The following is a 22737-nucleotide window of genomic DNA, read 5'->3' as shown; positions in this document are numbered from 1 at the left end:
GTGACAAAGTGTAGCAAAGATTCCGGAGCCGTGCCAGAAGCCGCGCAGTGTTCGGGCAGGCACGGAGTGTCGAATTAATGCGCAGCAATAAAGCCCAAATCAGCGGCAGAAAACAGCACAGCTGGGCAGTGGCTGCCAGGCTCCTGCAAGCAGCAGCTACAAGCAGCTGTGAGAGGCGATCTTCGGGAAGACGGAAGCAGTGAGGGTCCACTTCCCAGTGAGGTTGGATGTTGGAAAGGTCCCAGTTCAACAGCTGCTCTTGCGAGCAGAAGCTGACCCACCGAAAGGAGAAAAGCAGTGCAGGACAGAATTCCACGGCCACAGCGAATTCACCCCACAGCAGCAGCAAACCCGGCCGTTCCTCTCTGCCCCAAGAGTGAAACAGAGCGAGGAGCTGAGCCCAGCCCCTCACCCCCAGGCAAAATCTCACCGTATGTCTACACTTCCCAAGGGAACCCTCCTACTCAGAGACAGCAACAAACTGCACCCTTCCCCCTACTCTTTTGTCTCTCTTAAGTATCCGTTGTTCCCATCTCTTAGACAACAAATGGGAGGAGATTCCCTGAGAGAAAGAAATGGGGCGGACAAAAAAATCCCAAGCTCCAGTAAGTGTCCATTCCAACCCCTGGCCGATGCCACAGCTCCCTGTGCCCTCTGTCATGCAAAGTGTGGGCAGTTCACAGCCTCTGGTCCCAGGCTCCCACCAGCCACAGCTCAATCTGCAGCTGGCACTGCAGCTGCACACCCAGCTCCCTGCCCCAAATGCATTCCTCAGCACCTGCCTGCCCCGGGGACTGCACAGCCTCATCCTGCAAGAACAGAGGCCTAAAGAAAGCAATAAAGAGCCTTCCTACATGGGCAGGTCCTAAAAGGACCAGGGGCAATGGTGCTACAGTGGCAGAGAGTAACTTCAGATGAGATCATATGGAGGAATTCTTGACTGTGAGGCTGCTGAGATACTGGCAGAGGTTATGCAGAGAAGAGAAGCTGTAGATGCCTGTTTTTCATGTAGGTAGGGTCAGCACAGAAGACACAAACACCAGCTTGAGGAATAAATGTAATTTACTGTAAGTCAAGCTGGCAAAGAATTGCAAAACGATAAGTAAGCAGGATATCAAATCAATGGCAAAGAATTGGAAAAAGAGAAGCCACTGTCAGAGTGAAGGACTGGAGAACCACTCCCAGCAACTGGGAAATCATGCAGGTGCCTTCCCCTACAGGCAACAGGCTTTCTGACTGCACTATGAGAGGGCCATGTTTTTATACTTGGTATAAGCACATATTTTATTATTGGCTTTTCTGAAATATTAAAATAAATGCTATATGTATAATGTTGGGAAACATTACTACATGAATATAGTTTCTTTTTGTTCTGTTATTACCAAAACTTAGAAATTGTAGTGTGATAAGTATATACTTTTGTTGAACTATAACATGGTGATGTATGGAGCTTTTGTTCATGTAACTATCTCAGAGAATGGTAAAATATAATCAAAAAATTATTCACATTCTTAGATTTAACTATCTGGATGAAGACAAGAATGATGAACACCAAAACTCCACGGAAGGAATCTATTGATCGCTGTTATCAGGGAGTGCGCCAACAAGAATAAGCCACAAGGCAAAAAATAAAAAGTGTTGATTTTCTGCTTGGGGGGGTGGGGGGAGTGGGTGATTTTTAATAATGCATAAAGGTCTATGAATATGCAACAGGTTAATGCAATTGTGAAATGTTACATAGTGATTTGTGTCATTATGCAAAACACACCATGGGTTCAGTATAAGCAAGAATATGAACTTGAAGTAAATCATGGACACGAGACAAAAGAATATATAATGATTTCATTAAATTTGTTAAAATAACTTGGCTGTAAATTGCTGATTTTTTACTGCTATGCATATTTTGCCACTATAATTATGAATTGTATCCACTTTTTATGTATAAGGAAAATGCGGGCTTGTACAAACATAAAAAAGCTTGTTACTGCTAAGAGTGTAACCTGACTACATGTTTGAGCCTTGTCCAGACCTGGTGGGGGTTTGTAGCCTGCTTGGGAACTAGCCAACATATACGGGCTTGCTCAGACCTGTACCCCAGCACAGTAGGCATGACACGGCCCACCAAGAAAGCGCTTATAAAGGGGAGAGTGACCAGGGGAAGGACAGAAGTGTGGGTGGAGCGCAGAGTCCACAAGTCCCCAGCGCTGCCTGCCCGTTTCTTATCAACAAATTAATAAATTGCCTTATTGATTGATCAATTTGATTTTGGCGGGTAATTTATAACCAGGGGGTCAGAGCTAGACGATCTCCATGGTCCCTTCCATCCCAAACCATTCCATGGCTCACTGATTCGCTGTTCCCCCTCCCCCAGTGGGCCCCAGTTGCACAGACCCCCACGGAGCCCAGAACACGGAACCCAGCCCTCTGTGACATCAGCCCCGGCGCCGAGGGCACCACGGGCAGCGCAGCTGCTGCGGGCATTGCGGCTGTGGCTGTGCTGCTGCACGGAGCCCTCAGTGCTTGCAGCTGACACGTGCCTCTGGCAGCCATGGATGGGCTTGGCCTCCTCGTCCTGCTCACCGTGGCCGGGCTGGCCCACAGCATACAGTACCCCTGCGGGTAAGTGGCCGCAGGCCCTGGGAGGGAGCCACGGCAACACTTGGGGCCTTCCCTGGAGGGGCCCGCCTGTCCCCCATGGCCGGGCCACAGCTTCCCACCCGCCATGGGGAAGCCTCAGCTCCTTGCCAGCAGCCAGGTGCTGGCACGGACAGACGCACACGCCATGGGCTTCCCTGGCCTGCTGTGCGTGCAAGCCCTTGTGGGGAGGGCAGAGGGCTGAGCTTCAGCCTGAGCCACAGCAGGCCATGAAGCAACAAGGACATCACTTTGTGCTTGCAGAGGGAGCTGCGGGCTCCGAGCTCCACCACCTGTCTACAGCCCCATAATTTATTCCTATGGCAATGTGGCTTATGACTACGGCTTGACACGCATCGTGGGTGGCGCAGATGCCATGGAAGCATCCTGGCCCTGGATGGTCAGCATCCAACAACACTGGGGAGGACTGATTAAGCATTGGTGTGGAGGGTCTCTCATCACTGCAGACTGGGTCCTCACAGCAGCTCACTGCTTCGACAAGATTGAGTAAGGAGGAGCAGGGAACGGGGACATCCCCACAACACTATCAGGTGCCCCGTCAGCAGCAGCACCACCTATTCCCATCCCCTTCCCTCTCAGGCAGCCCAGCTGCCACACTGCTCAAGAGTAGCCTGGGCTTGTGCCAAGGCTTCCTAGCAGCTTCCAACCCGACATTCCCCCAGCCTAAGGTGTGCAAGGGCACTCACACCTGCCAAAACACGGCTCCCTCTCTTCCTTACTAAGCAGAGCTCTGGCAACTGCTGAGCTGCTGAGGCACATGGGTCTGCTCGCTCTCAGCCCTCTCTCCATCTCCTTTCCAGGAACATCAGCTCGCTTTATATGGTGATTGGAGCCACCAAGTTAAATCAGCCGGGCCCTGGGGCCGTAGTGCGCACTATCAAGAACTTGGTGATACACCGGCAATACAAGCGTATCGACTATAGATACGATATTGCCCTGATAGAATTGGACCAACCTGTCCAGTGCAGCCCCTACATCCAGCTGGCCTGTGTGGCTCACCCCACCCTACAAATCTCGGAGCTCAACAACTGCTGGATTGCTGGATGGGGTGTCACTAGCAAAAGATGTGAGTTCCAACAGTGACTCCTGGGCCAGCTCATCACACTGGGGAGAGGGTTTGGGCTTCCCCGCAGCAGAGGTCAAAGTCAGGGTGCAGGATTTACACCTCTGCAGAGATGGGTCTGGCCTAATTCCCAGAGGCAGGCAGCAGAGACACAGCACCTCAGCGCCTCTGCAGAGGGAAAGAGAAACCCTAGGGAAATGGATTCCCCCCAAGAGAGATGAGGAGAACTGGCATGGTTCTGCTGGGAGCTTATTCCTTTCTCTGCTCACAGCTCAGATGAAAGGTGCTCACCTGCAGGAGGCCAAGGTCCACCTCATTGATCTGCAGCTCTGCAACAGCAGTGACTGGTACGCAGGGGAAATCCACCCCTACAACTTGTGTGCTGGTTACCCAGAGGGCCTCATCGACTCCTGCCAGGTAGGAGCATGCCATGAGCCACTCAGCCCCCAGCAGCACCAGCAGCCTGGGCAGCATCGCCCCGACACAGCCCAGGGCCTGCTTTGCACAGCCACTCAGTCACCCTCCCTGCCCCAGCTCCCCACAACTGCTCTGGGGGCTTCCCACACACTCCCCATCCATACCTGCCTGCCCAGTGCTTCCCTTGTGCCAGAAAGCCCAGAAAGCCCCGCTCTTGGCAGCCCAGAGGTCCAGGTGCCATTTGTCCATCCTCTGCACATGCAGGAGCCCTGTGCAGAGAGGACAGAGAGAGCCCTACCCTACAGGACCCCAAGCCATTCACAGCCAAGCTTCTGGAGGCTCCAACACCTGAAAATAACTCTGGCTTTGACAGAGAAGGAGGCCACTCCAGTGCTGGTGGTGGCCAACCAACACCACCTAAATGCTCTCTGCTCTGCTGCAGGGTGACAGCGGTGGTCCTCTCATGTGCCAGGACAACAACGCTGACTACTGGTGGGTCATTGGACTAACCAGCTTTGGAACAGGCTGTGGCAGAGCAAGGCGGCCTGGAGTCTACACCTCCACTCAGTACTTCTATGACTGGATCGATTACAACATGCGTACATTCACAGTTCAAAGTGCTTCTTGAGCAGCAGGACCGGCAGGATCCAGAGCAGGCTGCAGTGCACCACAACCTTTTCCTGCTGGGTTAATGCCTGCGCATCCAAAAGCAGCATCAGCATAAAAAGCCTGCTCTGTCCTGCCCACACTCCTCTCCTGTGTGCGTGCAGACACTGGAGTTGATTTAGTTGTTGAAATAAAATTACCTTTATTCACTGGGATCTATCTTTTCTGTGCATTTCCAACTCCTGGGCAAAGCAAGGACTGCCACATTTGGCACCTGCAGAATGAGCCTGAGGGCACAAAGGGACTGAGTGGCTCCAAAGAGCTCCAAAGTGCCTGGTCAGTGACTGCTCTGAGCCATCATGGGCTGGAGGAACCTGGCACATCAAGCCTAGGCAGGGGATAGGATAAAAGCAGACACCTTGTGGGTGGTGCTCAAAGGCACATGGGCTGCTGAATAGAGCCTGGTGTGAGCCTGGGCTAAGGGAACAGACCTGGGAAACTCCCAAGCATGAGAAAGGAAACTCCTGGCTTCTGACTGGAGTGCCAGTGGCCTAAGGCAGAGCCAGATTTCACAGGCAGTAAAGGGAGATTGCTGTGCCAGGTGGTCGCACTTCACACTTACTCAAAGGAAGAGCTGGGCTCATTCTGTGGAGAGGAACCTGGCAGGAACAGAAGGAGAGGGCACCAGGAATGCCATGGAAGGCCAAGGTGTGTTTGGCCAACAGCAGCTGCAACACCAAGGCTGTTCACAGGCAGAGCCAACCTGTGAGCCACGGGGAAAAGTTCCCTGGGCTGGGCTCCATATTTGGGAGGAGACAAGGGCAGAGAAAGAGAGGAGTCGAGGAAGATGAGAGGGCTGTATAAGCCTGGCAGCTGGAGACAAGGGGTAATCAAAGAGCACAGACACAAACTTCAGCTTGGTGTCCTTCTTTGCCTGAGTGCTGCACTTCATCGCCACAGGAGTGGAAAGAAACATTTTATCTTATCTTGTTAATTAAGAAATCATCTACAAACTCTACAAGTTTGTCCCAAAATTTATACTCTTTTTCATCCATCTTTGATACTGATTGTCGTGGAGAGGAATGGTAGAGGATCCTAGAATGCCATGAGGAAGTCTTGTTGAAGGCAGTTGCTGTCCTTTCCAGGTGAAGGCAAGTGAATGTTGACTTTCTTCATCTAACAGAAGGCTTCAAAATGCCTTGTGCTAGATGTCACTCCGCCTGCTTCTGCATTCTATTCTTGGCTTCAAGTGATGCCTTAAAGAACCTAGAAAGAAAACAATCCACTTTGGACCTAATATTAGTACAGGAGGTAATATAAAGGCTGATGTGTATTGGAGGCCTCAGGGGTCAGATATAGCACTTGTCCACAGAATTCCTCCCCCATATTGGGTGAATGCAATTTTATAAGCTTAGCAAATTAGCACATTTGACAAAAATCACCAATTAGGACCACACATGGTGAAGTAATTCCTCCCTTGGTTCAACGGTCTCTAAATCCTCCACAGCACTGCCCTCCCCCTCCCCCAGATAGGAAATGTGTTTATGAAAATGTGAGGTTTCAAGGAACCTCCGGGAGCCTCAAGGGCACCCACACTGTCAGGCTTCTTCTCCTTTTGTGTAAAAAGTGAAGCAGCTAATAGTTGCTGTAAAGTTACTTATTGTAGAAGCAAATCAGTCTCAAAAGCAAAAACAAAGCAAAGCAAAGCAATGGCATAAAGCAATGGCAAAACTGCAGTGGCAAAATGCAATGGCAAAATGCAATGGCAAAATGCATATGGCATAAAGCCATGGCATAGAGCCCCATCTCTCCCTGATGCATGATCTTTTATAGAAACTTTCCAACTAGCTAAGACACAAACTCCAACCACTCCTTCTTAACCTATTAGAATTCTAGTTTCTTAGCACGCCAGGCTACGTATAGACTACGTACATGGCCTATCTTGTTCTAACTGAAAAATGTAAGCAATATTCTTAACTCTAACTCTGTTATGTCTGAAGCTCGGTTCTTGGAGCCTCTAAGGGAACACTAGTATGTTTTTCAACTTTCACTAGAATGTGTACTACTTCTCAGGCATCTAAAGACCTTTTACTCACTAAAAGCACTTAAATCTTATTCCATTTACTTACTTAGTTATTCACTCCATCTATTCACTTACTGATTCCATTCAAAACTTTAATTCAATCCCTGCACTCTGATTTCTCTCTGAAGAAATCAGAGAGACTCCTGACTTACTGACTCCAACAGGAAAATGTGCCTCCAAGAGCTGTTTCCAGCCTTGGCTCCCAAGAAGAACCAAGACAGGACTGGGGTCTTGTACCTTCTTGGACTTAGAGCTCTGAAATGTGTTTTGTCTTTCTGCTTAGGGAATAGGCAGGGAAAAGTATTGGCAAATCTAGCCACACATACAACCACAGGCGACAGAGCTACAAATACACGTGTAAATAACACAGAGAATATATAAAAGGAAGAAAGAAAGAAAGGCAAAAATCAGTCTGGCATCACCAGGCCAATGGAGTCCTGTCTCATGGCAGGGGGCATTCTTCCCTTTGTGTTAATCAAGATGGGCTGTGCTCAGAACAACCACCCCAAATCTGTAGCGTTTCCTAAGACTCTGGCATAAGCTATTTCAAATATTTCCTGATGTCAGAAGCATCCCGCTCACTAAAGACACTGAGTGCAAGAGTGTCACTCAGGGTTAGGGATGGTCATTACCCTGTCCAGCGAGCAGACCAGCTTAGAGCTGCCCAGTCATCCTGAAACAACCTTATTGTGCTGTCTTGGTAAAACTCTGCTGCCCAAACAATTTCTCCTGGTTCTGTACAACCTTGGCCGTGAACATTTCCTCACCTAAACCAGGGACATTTCCCATCACATGAAACATCTTGAGGCACATGAAACCCCTTTTTGCATGACGAGAAGGGACTTCAGCCCCCTTCTCTGTGTGCTCAGGGACCATAGGCCCCGTTGTGTAGCACAAGGGACATAAGGCTCTCCCTGTGCCTGTCTCCAAAAGCCTTCAAGCAGATACTCGAATCCCACCACGTCAAAACTTGTGGGGGCCTCCACAATTCCTCTGTGGCCACCTTAGGCTGATCATGCTGCGCATGCCTTCTCCACCCACTACCCATGATTTCACTAAATCTGCACCAAATATCACTGCAATAGAGAGGCTCAAATCCATCCTTCTAATTTACACAGGCTCTGCACACAGAATTATAACACTCCTCCTCTGGCTCCTTCCTACTCTGAAAATCCCAGCAAGTTGGATATTTGGAGGAGGGAGCTCCAGAGGTATTCCTCCACGGTCCCATCTGGGCTGCCACAGTGCTGAGGAAACTCCCCTGTGTTACAATTCTGGAGGCACAGCTGGCTCTAGCGAGCTGACAGGTGCCCTGTTGGATTCCCTACCCACTCCACTCTTACCCAGTTAGAGCGGGTTTCTGTAGTCATTCCACCCGGGCTTGTGTCAGCAGACTCGCACATGTCTAATTCCATAAAGAGCCACCAGCTCCTGCTGCGGCTGTCAGTGTTCTCCTGGTTAAAAGGACAGGTGTCTGCCAAGGAAGGCGGGAACCTCTTTTGGAATGGAAAATGTGACCCCCTTCCATCCAAAGTATTGTAACGTTGAAATTACAGGATTTTCAGACAGGAGATACAGGAGTTACAGTTCTTTCCTAGTGTGTACACAAACAAGGCAAACCAACAACAACAACAACAACTGCAACAAGAACCAACAGAAACAGAAGAGCAGTAGGAGCTGGTGACTCTTGCCTATATCCCAAAACTAGGCCAGATGTGGCCTTGTGCAGTTTCTAAACATGGAAAGGTAATCCATGTTTCTCCATTGAGTGGACATAGATAATGTTTGGTTGGAAGGTTCATCCAGAGGACATCTTTTGTTGAAGGCCTCTTCTGGCCTTAGTCAGGGCCTGTAGATCAGGACTTTATACTTCAGTACCCCATCCCTCAAAATGATCAAGAACAGCCCCTGAGCCAGGCTGTGTACAATGTGGACAACTGGGTCTAGTGCAAGTCATCCTTCCCAGCCCATGGTAGCTGGTTGGAGCTTTGTGATCTTCAAGCCTTCCAACGCAACCATTTTATTGCCCCTTGGTTTGATTTGGCCCTTTCCCAGTGGGCCTCCATGCCACAGGCCGCAGTGCCCAGAACACGGAACTCTGTCCTCCGTGACATCAGCCTCGTGGCCGAGGATACCCTGGCTGCTGCGGGCATTGCGGCTGTGGCTGTGCTGCTGCACGGAGCCCTCAGTGCTTGCAGCTGACACGTGCCTCTGGCAGCCATGGATGGGCTCGGCCTCCTCGTCCTGCTCACCGTGGCCGGGCTGGTGCACGGGACATGGGACAACTGCGGGTAAGTGGGCGCAGGCCCTGGGAGGGAGCCACGGCAACACTTGGGGCCTTCCCTGGAGGGGCCCGCCTGTCCCCCGTGGCCGGGCCACAGCTTCCCACCCGCCATGGGGAAGCCTCAGCTCCTTGCCAGCAGCCAGGTGCTGGCACGGACAGACGCACACGCCATGGGCTTCCCTGGCCTGCTGTGCGTGCAAGCCCTTGTGGGGAGGGCAGAGGGCTGAGCTTCAGCCTGAGCCACAGCAGGCCATGAAGCCAACAAGGAAATTGCTTTCTGCTTGCAGAGTGAGCTGCGGGCTCCGAGCTCTGCCACCTCTCTACAGTCTTATACCTAATGACTATGGCAACATGTCTTATGATGTGACACGTGTCGTGGGTGGCGCAGATGCCCTGCCAGGGTCCTGGCCCTGGATCGTCAGTATCCAGCACCCTTGGGTACCAGATCTGAGGCATCTGTGTGGAGGGTCCCTCATTGGCCACCAGTGGGTCCTCACGGCAGCTCACTGCTTTGACCAGATCACGTAAGGAGGAGCAGGGAACGGGGACATCCCCACAACACCACCAGGTGCCCTGTCAGCAGCTCCAGCTGCTTTTCTCATTCCCATTCCCTTCCCTCTCAGGCAGCCCAGCTGCCACAGTGCTTCAGGAGAAGCCTGGCCTTGTCCAGCTTGACATTTCCCAGCCTAAGGTGTGCAAGGGCACTCACACCTGCCAGAGCATGGCTCCCTCTCTGCCTTGCCAAGCAGAGCTCTGGCAACTGCTGGGCTGCTGTGGCACATGGCTCTGCTCTCTCTCAGCCCTCTCTCTATGCCATCTAGGAATATCAACATGGTGTATGTGGTGATTGGGGCCACCCAGTTGACTCAGCCAGGCCATGAGGTACAAGTGCGCCATGTCAAGCAGGTGCTGATACACTCGTACTACAATGCGGACAACATGAGATACGATATTGCCCTGATGGAATTGGACCATCCTGTTGAGTGCAGCCCCTACATCCAGCTGGCCTGTGTGCCCGACGCCACACTGATAGTGTCAGAGCTGCAAAACTGCTGGGTGGCTGGCTGGGGTTACACTACTGCAAGAGGTAAATTCCCAAGAGAGACTCCTGGGCCAGCTCATCACACTGGGGAGAGGGTGTGGGCTTCCTCACAGCAGAGGCCAAAGCCAGGGTGCAGGATTTACACCTCTGCAGAGATGGATCTGGCCATCTGGTTGCTCCCCAGAGTCTGGCAGCAGCACCCCAGTGCCTCTGTAAAGGCAATGCCAACCCATGGGGAAATGGATACCCCACAAGACAGCCTTGGGAGGAGAACTGGGAAGGAGCTGGTAGGGGCTCATTCCTTTTTCTGCTCATAGCTCCAAAATCAAGCGATCACCTGCAGGAGGCCAAGGTCCAGCTCATCGATCTCCAGCTCTGCAACAGTAGCCACTGGTACGCAGGGAAAATCCACACCCACAACTTGTGTGCTGGTTACCCAGAGGGCCTCATCGACACCTGCCAGGTAGGAGCATGCCATGAGCCACTCAGCCCCCAGCAGCACCAGCAGCCCGGGCAGCATCACCCCAACACAGCCCAGGGCCTGCTTTGCACAGCCACTCAGTCACCCTCCCTGCCCCAGCTCCCCACAACTGCTCTGGGGGCTTCCCACACACTCCCCATCCACACCTGCCTGCCCAGTGCCCCCCTTGTGCCAGAAAGCCCAGAAAGCCCAGCTAGTGCTCTTGGCAGCCCAGAGGTCCAGGTGCCAAATGTCCATCCTCTGCACATCCAGGAGCTCTGTGCAGAGAGGACAGAGAGAGCCCTAGCCTACAGGACCCCAAGCCATCCACAGCCAAGCTTCTGGAGGCTCCAGCCCCTGAGCAGAGTCTTCCTCTGCCTGGAATGCAGCTCTGGCAGGGGCTGTGGGAGAGATGGAGACAGTCCCAGTGCAGACAGGAGCCACCGACACCACCTTAATGCTCTCTGCTCTGCTGCAGGGTGACAGCGGTGGTCCTCTCATGTGCCAAGAGAAAAACAGTGACTACTGGTGGGTCATTGGTATAACCAGCTGGGGGAAAGGCTGTGCCAGGGCAAGGCGGCCTGGAGTCTACACTTCCACTCAGTACTTCTTTGACTGGATCCTGTACCTGATGAGCCTGAGCCCAGATGGAAGTTCCACTCCAACATCACGGGCATGTAGTCATTATTTGACCACTTCACACCCCTGGCTTTTTTATATTACCACGCGACAACCCTCTCAGAAGCCATGGCCAAGACCAACTCTCTCTCTAAAACCAATGCCAGTACCAACAACATTGGGCAAAGTTAACTCCTGCCCATTTCCCATCAAGATTCTGGTGGAATTCTTTACTCAAATGAAGAAACTCCTTGAGCAGATCTTTGGGCAAAGCACATCTTAAGCAGTAGGACAGCAACAATCCATGCCACACTGCAGTTGCACAGCAACCTTTTCCTGCTTGTGCAATGCCTGCACATCCAAAGGCAGCATCAGCATAAAAAGCCTGCTCTGTCCTGCCCACACTCCTCTCCTGTGTGCAGATAGACACCGCAGTCACCTGAAGTAAAGTTGCCTTTGTTCACAAGGATCCATCTTTTCTGTGCATTTCCAACTCCTGGGCAAAGCAAGCACTGCCACATTTGGCACCTGCAGAATGAGCCTGAGGGCACAAAGGGACTGAGTGGCTCCAAAGAGCTCCAAAGTGCCTGGTCAGTGACTGCTCTGAGCCATCGTGGGCTGGAGGAACCTGGCACATCAAGCCTAGGCAGGGGATAGGATAAAAGCAGACACCTTGAGGGTGGTGCTAAAAGGCACATGGGCTGCTGAATAGAGCCTGGTGTGAGCCTGGGCTAAGGGAACCTGGGAAACTCCCAAGCATGACAAGGGAAACTCCTGGCTCCTGACTGGAGTGCCAGTGCCCTAAGGCAGAGCCAGATTTCACAGGTAGTAAAGGGGGATTGCTGTGCCAGGTGGTCACACTTCACACTTACTCAAAGGAAGAGCTGGGCTCATTCTGTGGAGAGGAACCTGGCAGGAACAGAAGGAGAGGGCACCAGGAATGCCATGGAAGGCCAAGGTGTGTTTGGCCAACAGCAGCTGCAACACCAAGGCTGTTCACAGGCAGAGCCAACCTGTGAGCCACGGGGAAAAGTTCCCTGGGCTGGGCTCCATATTTGGGAGGAGACAAGGGCAGAGAAAGGGAGGAGTCGAGGAAGATGAGAGGGCTGTATAAGCCTGGCAACTGGAGACAAGGTGCAAAGAGCCAGCTGCACAGACACAAACTTCAGCTTGGTGTCCTTCTTTGCCTGAGTGTTGCACATAATCGCCACAGGATTGGAAAGAAACTCTTTTGCCCTTATTTTTCCACAGCAGAATGGCATAGACAATGGCCTTTGGCTTAGGGCAGGAGCATCCTCCTCTGTCTACAGCATTCAATTGCTGTATGTCTCTGGCCACTCTTGCATGATGGTACCACAAGTGCCCCCGTTAGTTCGAGCCCAGAACAACAATATAACTCATCGGCAGGAAGTGCATGGAGCCTGCCAGAGGGCATTTCTCTGGCTGATGTGGCCAGCACGGACTGTGCTGCATCAGCATTTCACTGCACCTTCTGCAGGAAGAATGACACAGCTTGGGCACTTCACTGCTCACCTACTGTGGCTGTGGCTGGATTGGCTCCTGAGCCAAGCACACACACGTTTCCTGCAGGAGCCCTGTTCCACAGTATGGTCACTGCAAGCGGCCACAACATAACCGGGCCAGCCAGTGAATACGTGGCATAAATAGAGGCAGGAATGATGGAGTTGTCTCGAAACAAAGAACTTTTAATGTAAAAATAACAAAAGTAGAAACCAAATGGTACCAGCAACAGCTTCCAAAGACCCCGAAACCCGGAAAGCAGATAGATGTATAGATGGGGTGGAGGGAATAAGGTCCAATCAATAACAAGGATAAGGAACAGAACCATATATGTGGCTGGCAGTTAGCCAAACGTATCTCAAAACTAAGAACAACACTTTATTTGTAACAAACTAGCTAACATATTAGTTCCCCTGAGACAACTATTCTTTCTGTTCTCTCACCATGATGGCAAGAATGTCCTTCCTCCTAGCTAGGTGTCTTCCAGGGTTTGAAGCTGAAGCTCTCTGCATCTGCAGGTGAAGCCAGCTCCCTGTTCACCTCAATTTCAACACTACAGAGTTTCTGGTTTTGGATGAATCTTGTGGGAAAAAGGCTGCAGAGAGCAGGGTACCAGTGAAATTTCCCAGGGCCTGCACATCCTCATCCTGCAAAAAGAGGGGACTGAAGAAAGCAGCAGAGAGCCTTCTTACAAGGGCAGGTCCTGATAGGACAAAGGGCAATGGCTTTACAGTGACAGAGGGTAGCTTCAGATGAGATCATAGGAAGGAATTCTTGATTGTGAGGGTACTGAGGCACTGGTATACGTTCCTCTGAGCAGCTCTGGATGCCCCATTCCTCAAAGAGTTTAATGATAGTTTTTGAGCCAGGCTCTGAGTAACTTGGTCTAGTTTAAGGTGTCCCTGCCCGTAGGAGATAGATGATCCTTAAGATCCTTCCAATCTAAACCATCCTATGATTCTAAGGTCTGTGGAGTACATTGAGTAAAACTCTGCCTTCTTCAGCAGCACTGATGATCTCCAGCTCTCATTCATTCATGTTAATTAGCATAAATGAGTATGAATATACTGTCATATGCGGAGTTCCACATTTGGTCTTTGACAATCAGTGAAAATTAAACCAGCAATTTGATAATAGTTGACAACAGACACATGTACACTATAATGTCGAATTGATACGAACAATCACCTTATCAAATATGTGCATTAGTACCTTTGGAGTAATGTGGCTCTTACTCATGGGGAGAGAGCAAGTACTGTATACAAAGTATAAATATATATCTAAAAATACAAGAATAGCTGTTACAAAGTATTCTCTCTTGGGGTATCTGTGACAGACTTAGCCGGCAAGGCACTGAATTCTTTGTTGCGAGAGCAACAAATGAGCAGGAGGTAGAATGAAGGCAGGACTAGGCGCATGAGGATTCTTTACTGCTGTCACAGACAGTTTATGAAATTTAGTAAAGGTTATATTTGAAGAACAGAGGATGGAAAGATGCATATGATAGTTCTCTTTTCCTATAGATTTCACTTCTTGCATATAGAAAAAGAATTCTAAACCTTTGTTTTGGAGAAAGAAACAACATACTGGAGAATTCCTTCCATTTTGTCCCTAGACTGGGTCTTCTGACTCACAGCAAAGGCAGGATAGGGGTGGAGATGGGATGGACCAGACAGCATGTCTCATTCTGAGTTGGATTAAGTCTGGATTTGAGCAACCTTTTCTCCTCTCTACATACTTAGCGCCACTGCAGGCATCGCCAGCTGAAATTAATCTACAACAGCCTGTAAGGCTTAATGAAGTTCTGGCTGTGCCTTGCTCCAAATTAGTTCTTTGCAACTTGAGGTAATGTGGAAGGCATGAAGACAATCTGACTATTCTTGAGATTTTCACAAAGCTCTCTGGAGTGTTTACTATTCTGACCTTCAGTTACAAGAATATTTTAACCTAATCTCTAGACAACCTGAATCCTAAAGCCATCTTGCAGGTTTATGTTTATGAAGGTATAAGATTTTAAGATAACCTGTATCTTTTAAAATCATTCAATATTTGTTATTAATGCTGTTCCCTCAGAGCATTTCTTGATTTGAATCCAAGGATGTGATGTAAACAGTTTTAACAGAGAGACAAGGTACATTCCCAGATACACATAGAGGATGGTAAAAGCCCACAACATTTTTACTTCCCACATTTCCTCTGCATTTTTGGAAGTCTGTCTGGGGAGAGATCCATACCAGAAATTGCTCATATCTGTCTTGAAAGTTACAGACCTCCTGGTTTGAGATTACAACACTTAGCCCCCTAAATTCTGTGTAATAAAGTTATCTACATTCCTCCTTGGTACATTTCAGGCTTATGTGAATTTGTGAGTGTTGGGATTTGAGTAATTGTAAACCGTGCCTAATGCTTAATAAAGGAATAGTTTAGATCCCCATACATGCATCCATAACATACCAGAGTTGTGCATACTTGATTCCTATCATGTGCTGAGACTGGATTTTTTTTATTTGAAAAGCCACTTCTGGTAATGAAAGAAAACCCTTCCCCTCTGATATTTCTGCCAGTGTGTAGCAGTAGGATCTGCAGCACTAAAGCCCAGAGGGAGACAACCTGTCTTGTTCCTGTTTTTTCTCACCTTGGTGGATCAGCCTTCCATGCTGGCATCCCTGCCTGCCTTTATCCCTGCACACAAAGGGGAGCTGTTGCTAAGCAGCTGTGGACCATGCATCACAGCCTGGTTTGAAAATGAAGAATTAACTAGATTAGTTTTGATGAAGACAAGGTACAGCTGAAGAACAAGCAGGAGAAAGGAAAAGAAGAAAAATAAAAGGCAGCTGTGATTTGCACTAGAGAACAGTGTTCAAACGGAAGAGGGAACTTTGGAAGCAAAATGGAAATGATGTGTGTGGCCTAAATGGAAGAAGTACATAAAGAATGAGGTGTTCTTCAGGGCAAGTGCTGTCTCTATGCTTATATATCACCTAACAGTGCAAAGCTCCAATCCAGGGGTCTTCAAGTAAACTGTCATAATAGAAACAAGTGAACAAAAAGTGCTGCCACAAAACTTTTCACCTCAGCCTCTCACTGGTCTTGACTTAAACACAGCCTCACAGACACCTTTAGTGGGAGATAAAAAACATGGAAGGAAAAGGGCTGAAATTAATTAGTTCAATTTTTTGTCCTGGGCACTTTTTACCTCCATTGACTCCTTAAGCCATGCTGGTTTGAGTGACATCAATGTTGCAGCCACCTCAGGTGACTGTGTAGTGGCTGGGAACTCACCATATATATTTTGTAACCCTAACAAAGTCATTCTGCATTCATGCATAGCTCACAGAGAATTTTTTTCCAATAAGATGTTCTGTGCTTATTAAGCATCGCCGAATCCCATTCTTTTGTATTGCCTGAATTCCTGGGCCTGAGAATCTCAATCATAGCATCCCATGAAAAAGCACGTTAGCTATTTGGTGTGATACCTTACATTATTATTCTAGAGATATGAAGGCCAAGCAAAAACTATGCAAGTTTTTCTGAGCATATGAATGTTTTGTCCTTAATTCATTGAAATGGTATTTATTCCCATCTATGCTCACTTTTCATGAATATTTCAGAAACCTGTTTCACAGGCTGAAGTAGACTCAGGAAAAAGGAATGCAGATATTGAAGAATACTGTCAAAAAAACCCTGTACTATAAATGTGATTCTACTGGTTCCAGGCCCACTAGTCATGTAGTATATGTGTACCTCACCGAACTTTTGGTCTAGTTATGACAAATCAATATAAATGAAAATTCAAATATTGTATAGACTTGAAATTTTGCAGGCCAAGAACTGTTTGTTGCAATTAAAATAAGTGAATCTGAACAAACGTATCATTGTCTCCTGGTGTTCAGATCACTGAAACAAAAGCTGAGAGAAAAAAGGAAGGGTGATTGCTTTGCACCAGCATAGCTTTGCTTGTAGTGGGTATCAGTCAATCATTTCTTCTGTATCTTCCCTGCTTTTAGAGGTCTGCAGTAGATTTCTAAAAATGTTAATTCACCAATATATCTTCAGACAACTCTCAGATACTACCTAGACTGTTAAATAATGCAAAAAACATAAATCTCATAGGCTTATTCGGTGACAGAGTCCAACTGGATGGATTTCTTACACAATTCATATCTCTGAAGTAGTTTTTTTAAAAAATGAGTGGTTGTTTCAATAAATACAGGTTTTCAGCATGTAAGCTAGACCTCTCTAGAGAGGTGCTTAAAATTTAGGGACCTCTGCTTTGGTTTCAGTTAGGAATGCAGGTGGCATTCCTGCTTTGCTACCATGCTACCAATCATGTTTTCTGTATTTGAAGTTCATCTTTTCAAATTCTCTGTTAATTTCAGTAAGCCTTAATTGTTACTGGTCTGAGAGAAATATCAGGGAGAATTCTAGAAAAGAAAGGATGCCTGATCTTCAAGATCCTTAATGAGAGAAAACCTGAATGTCAGCAGAGCAAATCTGACATTTCAGAGAATGAGTTCAGACTGCCATCTGGGGGATTAGGGCTGAGAAATTCAGCATGTATAGTGGATCTAATGGGACACCTTCCTGCAAAATCTTACCTGCAAAAAATTCCCTGCAAAAATCTTACCCAGTTAAATTTTTATTTAGTTGTTCAGTTCACAAATTATTTGCAAACCTGGCCTCATTTCTGAGTACTTGCAGAATTGTTTGTATGAATAATTTTGGACCTAGAATTTTTCTCCTAACATCTCTTCAATATGTTTCTGATCTGTTACTTGACATGGGAGTTTTGCTCAGTTTTGATTGGGTGGGTTTTTTTCCCCTTGGTTTCTTTTTAAAAAGGGAAGTATACTGCATAGTAGAGAGTGGTTAATTAAGAAAAATCACGCTGTCATAATTAATGTGGTCATATAGGCCATATCACCTGTCTGTGATGGTCATCAGAAAAAAAGAGGACTAGACTCTACCCAATCTCTACCTAGGCATTCATAAGAAGTTGGGAAAATGCTGCCCTAAAGTTTGTGTGTGCAATATTGGCTTTGTTCAAAAGTTTTATGACCAATGTTACGAAAAGTATTTAATGTAATAGCTGCTAGAGAGAGAATTCCCATCCACAAAGGTTTGTAGGAAAATCTACACTGGAGTGCAAAGCATCAAGGGGGCCAGAGCTGCCAAACCACAGGAGTGTGCAAGACATGCAAGACATGCAAGACAGCTTGACATGGCTGGTTTTCTGTGGTCATCATAAAAATGGAATTCCCTATCAACTATCAGCCTAAAAGGTGACTCTAGTTAAAGACATATAAGAGCTGAATGTAGTTATTTTCTGCAGTAACTTTCACATGAATTGAACAGTACATGAAAATACTTGTGATTGCAGATCCACTCTACATAGAGATAAGTAGGCTGTGAGAGTAAAAAGCAGGTCCTGTACAAATACTTTTATATAGTGCTTTTTCACATTTTTATCTGAAATAAATGTTCAGAGGTCATTAGACAAGTTTTTGTATACACAGAGAGAAATCCCCATTTCATCTGCACATCCAGGCATTAGGCTTGCTTTTTATCCATAGCTTAAGAACAGAAGACCTCAGCACTGTAACTCAGCAGGACACCTCAGTGATTTTTTGAGAACCACGAAATTTGTTGTTTGCAAGCCATGCTTCCCTTTCCAGCTGAGGAAAGAGGTAGTACCTGAAACCTTTGTGCAAAACTGCAGCCTGTGAACTACTATTCCTTCCTTGGCACATTCCATTTATTATTTCACACATTCAGGAACAGGAAAAGAGAGGAGATCACAAGTAAAACTAAGAGAAGTAAATCCTAGAAATACACACAGATCCACAAGGTTGTCTGTAATTTGTCTTACGTGTTTCTGCATCAATCTCTAAATTATTTCCTTTTTTCATATGGAGGAAAAACCCCAAAGAAGGAAACAACTGAATTTCTCACCCTCAGAAGAGGTTTTATGCCTAATAGTTATTCAGGTAGCAAGGGGCTTATCCACACCTGCAGAGGAAGTTACAAATCTGTAGTGAGCTCCTGGAAAATCATGAAAGGATTTCATGGAAGGAAATAAAATATCAAAGAAATGAAATGGACAGGAAGAATTGGGAATTAGATGAAATCTAGAGATTTCTTTTCCTTTCATTAAATGATGGATATTTTAGAAGGGAGAGGGTTTTCCTAGTCCTCTTTAATCCATGGCAGTAATTGTTCATAGCCAGAGCAGAAATGCAATTGGCACTACCTATTATTTTAAGTACTGTGGATGTGGTCAGTGTGACTGGACTTGCAAATTTGATTTAGCCTTCAGGCATAATATTTCTGCTGAAGTGTTTCCTCTATTACCTTCCACCTAACCAGAGTAATGAATCTTATCAAAATCAGAGTGCCATTTATTAAGGTGTACTTAAAGATCAGTGAATGTTTTTTTCAAGTGCTAAGCAAATAGTAATTTGTCTTTTAAATCCCTAATTATAATAATGGAGAATTAATGTCTGTTAAGATATGACTCATCTGCTCACTTCTGTTAGGATTTTACTAACTTTTCTTATTTCTGTATGTAACTCCAGAGAAGCAGAGAGACTAAAGTCATTCTCTGATTGTTAGAAGACATAAGGAAAGAGAACATCCATAAATGCCTCTGAGATGATGCACTGCATGCACAAACCAAGCAGCTGTGTACTGGATGACATGGTTAGGGGTCGAGATCTCAGCTATAACTATGAAAATGGCATGATCTGTGCCTTCTGAGAGAAATAAACAATGTCTAGATAAAGAAGGAGGACAGAGCAGCTGCTAGCTTTAAGCTCTGTGTAATTTATTTACCTTCATAGTGCCATGGGCTCCTTAGATTGGCCAGTGTCACAATCACCAAGTGTGCCAGTGGGCTAACAGTTAATCCCATTAGCATTAGCTGCTTAGTTTCTAAAACTGGAACCAAAATACTGGATGACAGTCTTGCTCAGCTTCATTATTTTAGCTAGACTTCTCCTTCAGATTTGAAGAACTACACAGCATGAAAAATAAATTCTCAAAAGAAATTAGTTTGGCAGGGAAAGAGTTTCTCTTCACCTTTTCAAGCTGCCTGCACAGAACAGTGTGTGTTTACCATGCAGAACAAGAGTGCAATTACAGTACTTACATAAATGGCTTTCTAAATTGGCATTTTAAACAAACATTCCACAAGCCTCCTTCTTGAATAAACCTATTATATTAATTTCAAACCATAAAAAAATACTGACCCCTTTTTTATGCTACTACACTTGTATAGGTTTCAGGAAGAAAACTTTGTTTCTTATGTTTCTGTTTATGCTCTCTCCCTTTCAAGAGTCAATCAGAGTATTGCAATCATAAAGTGGAAGCAAATTGAGCAGATAACACTGTCCCCTCTTCACAAGCTCATCTCAGAAATTGTATAAATTCTTTTTATACACCATCCACAGGGTTCTAGGGAGCAGATATCCTGAGTTCTGTAGCACAGACACTAGCCTTACTACCTTAGCCTTTACAGTGTTTGTCACAGGTTCAGGAATATGACATGCCTTTGAACTTTAGTTTGAAGGGGTTTTTTTAACAAATGCAACTGCAATTCACTCAGTAGCAGTCAGACTTTGTGTACAGGAGCTAGAGCTACTGAGGGAGGGTATACAAGAAACCAACACAAAAGACCCTTTGTTCCCTGGAATGGCTGGTTTGGGTTTAAAATGTGGTGTTGGGGAGAAGACTCCAGGCTGTGCATCTGTGTATAGTCCTTTTATGTTCATGAGGACTGACTGAAATCAGAGGAGTGTATGTGGCAGGCGAAAGCCGTGTACAGGTTGTCACTAAAGCTGTAGCAAAACAGGAGCAACTCACACTTCTGCAGGTACAGGAGACAGGAGGGGGTGCAGCTCAGAGCAGGAACTGGTCCTGTGCTTTCCACATCAGTAGCAAAACCAATTTGTGATTCCTGTGTTTTGCTGTTAGAGGGCAGCAGATATCCTAAGTTAGGTCTGCGGACACCATGACCTACTTCTGCCAGGGCTCTGTGGCATTTGCACTGGCCAAGAGAGGTTGCCAACACTCCTTTCAATCTCTAAGTCTGGCCAGCTCAGAATGTTCAAAATTTTCATTTTTTAGGTTAATATTTTCCATGTCCTATCTTTCTCAGCTCAGGCTTTTGTCAGAATTTGAACAGTTTTACAACCATCCTCGGGATGGCAAGTAATCTAAAATGTATCACTCTGCTAATGTCAGCAATGGTCCTACCAAGCATGTCCTCAAATCACCTGATGTTTCTAACATTTGGAAGCGAGATTTTTGGAAAAATGTTGTGCTGGACTCTAGGCCTATTTTAATTTAGAAACATATTGAATTCACGGAATCACAGAATCCTTACGGTTGGAAGGGACTTCTGGAGATCACCCAGTCCAACCCCCCTGTCTAGGCAGGGGGACAACCCACCTGGAGCAGGTGACACAGGGATGTGCCCAAGTGGGGTCTGAATGTCCCCAGAGAGGGAGACTCCACAATCCCCTCAGACAGCTGTGCCAGTGCTCTGCCACTATCAATGTAAAAAAGTTCTTCCTCACGCAGAGGTGAAACTTTTTGCGCTTTAGTTTATGGCCACTGCTCCTCATCCTGTTGCTGAATTCTAAGATAAAATTCTGATAAAACTACTTAAGCTTACTGAATATGTGCTTTTAAAGCTTGCACCTGCTTTAAAATACTTTCCATCAATACTGTGCTTTTACTCTCTTTAGCAGGATACCTCCATGACCTTCTCCTCCGTCAGCTCTCATCATACATCTGCTACCTTAGGAGAGGGGGGAAAGCAAGAAACAATCAAAAAATTGGCTTAGGTTTCTGGAAACCTTTTACATTTCAACTCTTTCAGTGGTGGTAATTTAACAGTTAATTAAAATATTAATCGAACTTGCATATCCTGACCTAGGATCCTGTGGCAGCTAAGTCCTTGCAGATTCAGTTCTACAGTATAGGAAATTTATCTTCAATTTAATTTTTGTCCATTTGACTACAGTGGTTTCCAAAGGAAAACTGTCTATATTCTTAGCTCTGATACCTATAAATATCATTCTAGAAAAATGGTATTTAATTGGTTCCTCTGGATTTTTAGTATAACCAGCAGAATGTTCAGACTCAAGTCTTCAAAATAGAAACTCTCTGGGCAAGTGTAAGCTCTCCCTCTAAAGGTGGCATGCAGAAAAAAGGGAACAGCTGAATTGTTTACATACTGCATGAACTCGACAGCCCAAGAAATCTAATTAATGAATCCAAGATTCACTGATGTCATTCCACACCAGCTTCATAGAGATAAATGTGCTTTCAAAAATTATGCAGGCAACAGCACCAAGATCAATCTGGATTTATTTGTTATTACTTTACCTAAATAACCAAACACAAGATACCTGGAAATGCCAATATTAAGATCACGGCCAAGACCTGCAAGCACATTTCTCCCCATATCTCATGACTGATCCTCTGCCAACCAACTTTTATGTGTGAGGTAGGAAAGATTCTACAGAAAGCAAGTCATCCTAAACACGTTCCTGCCATATTCTCCATCTGTCCTGTACATCTCTGGAGAAAACAGAATATCACTGTACAAGCCATATCACAATGCATGTATGTAAGGGAGAATGGAAGCTGCGTACAGAGTTTTAATTTTGACATTTCTGAATCAGGTTGTTTAACTTTTAAAGTGCTTGAGTTTCACATTGTATTAAAAAGCACATCACTTAACCTTGTTGAACCTGCATTGACCCAAAATCTCACAGCTTCTGGCTCTTTTTCAATAAACTTCAGAAATTCCCACTGATTTGAAGAGAAGCAGAACCAAGCCTGTATGAAGATAACAGAATGCCCGTGCCACTTTGGAAGGTGCTTCTCAAAGCTGGTGGGAAAGTCACAGCTCCTGTAGATTCTCCTCTGGCCACAGCTGTACTTTGATGGCGAGGCCAGCAGCATCTCCCCTGTCTCATAT

The 22737-nt window shown here is 46.5% G+C and overlaps 2 protein-coding genes across 2 annotated transcripts; both read left to right on the top strand.

The window, feature by feature from the left end:
• The first annotated feature begins 2548 nt into the window (after positions 1 to 2548).
• On the top strand, positions 2549 to 4763 carry LOC106862952 (acrosin-like). Its single transcript, XM_014892240.2, has 5 exons — positions 2549 to 2619; positions 2899 to 3141; positions 3456 to 3721; positions 3990 to 4135; positions 4578 to 4763. The coding sequence occupies exons 1-5, from the start codon at positions 2549 to 2551 to the stop codon at positions 4761 to 4763; spliced, it is 912 nt and encodes a 303-aa protein (XP_014747726.2).
• Positions 4764 to 9035: 4272 nt separating this feature from the next.
• On the top strand, positions 9036 to 11511 carry LOC106862953 (acrosin-like). Its single transcript, XM_014892241.2, has 5 exons — positions 9036 to 9115; positions 9396 to 9632; positions 9930 to 10195; positions 10468 to 10613; positions 11089 to 11511. The coding sequence occupies exons 1-5, from the start codon at positions 9045 to 9047 to the stop codon at positions 11509 to 11511; spliced, it is 1143 nt and encodes a 380-aa protein (XP_014747727.2). The 5' UTR covers positions 9036 to 9044.
• Positions 11512 to 22737: the final 11226 nt, after the last annotated feature.

Source organism: Sturnus vulgaris, chromosome 3 (assembly GCF_052056855.1).
Source record: "Sturnus vulgaris isolate bStuVul1 chromosome 3, bStuVul1.hap1, whole genome shotgun sequence".
NCBI classification, from domain to species: Eukaryota; Metazoa; Chordata; class Aves; order Passeriformes; family Sturnidae; genus Sturnus; species Sturnus vulgaris.
The sequence above is the reverse complement of the archived record's forward strand: the minus strand, read 5'-3'. Positions and strand labels throughout refer to the sequence as shown.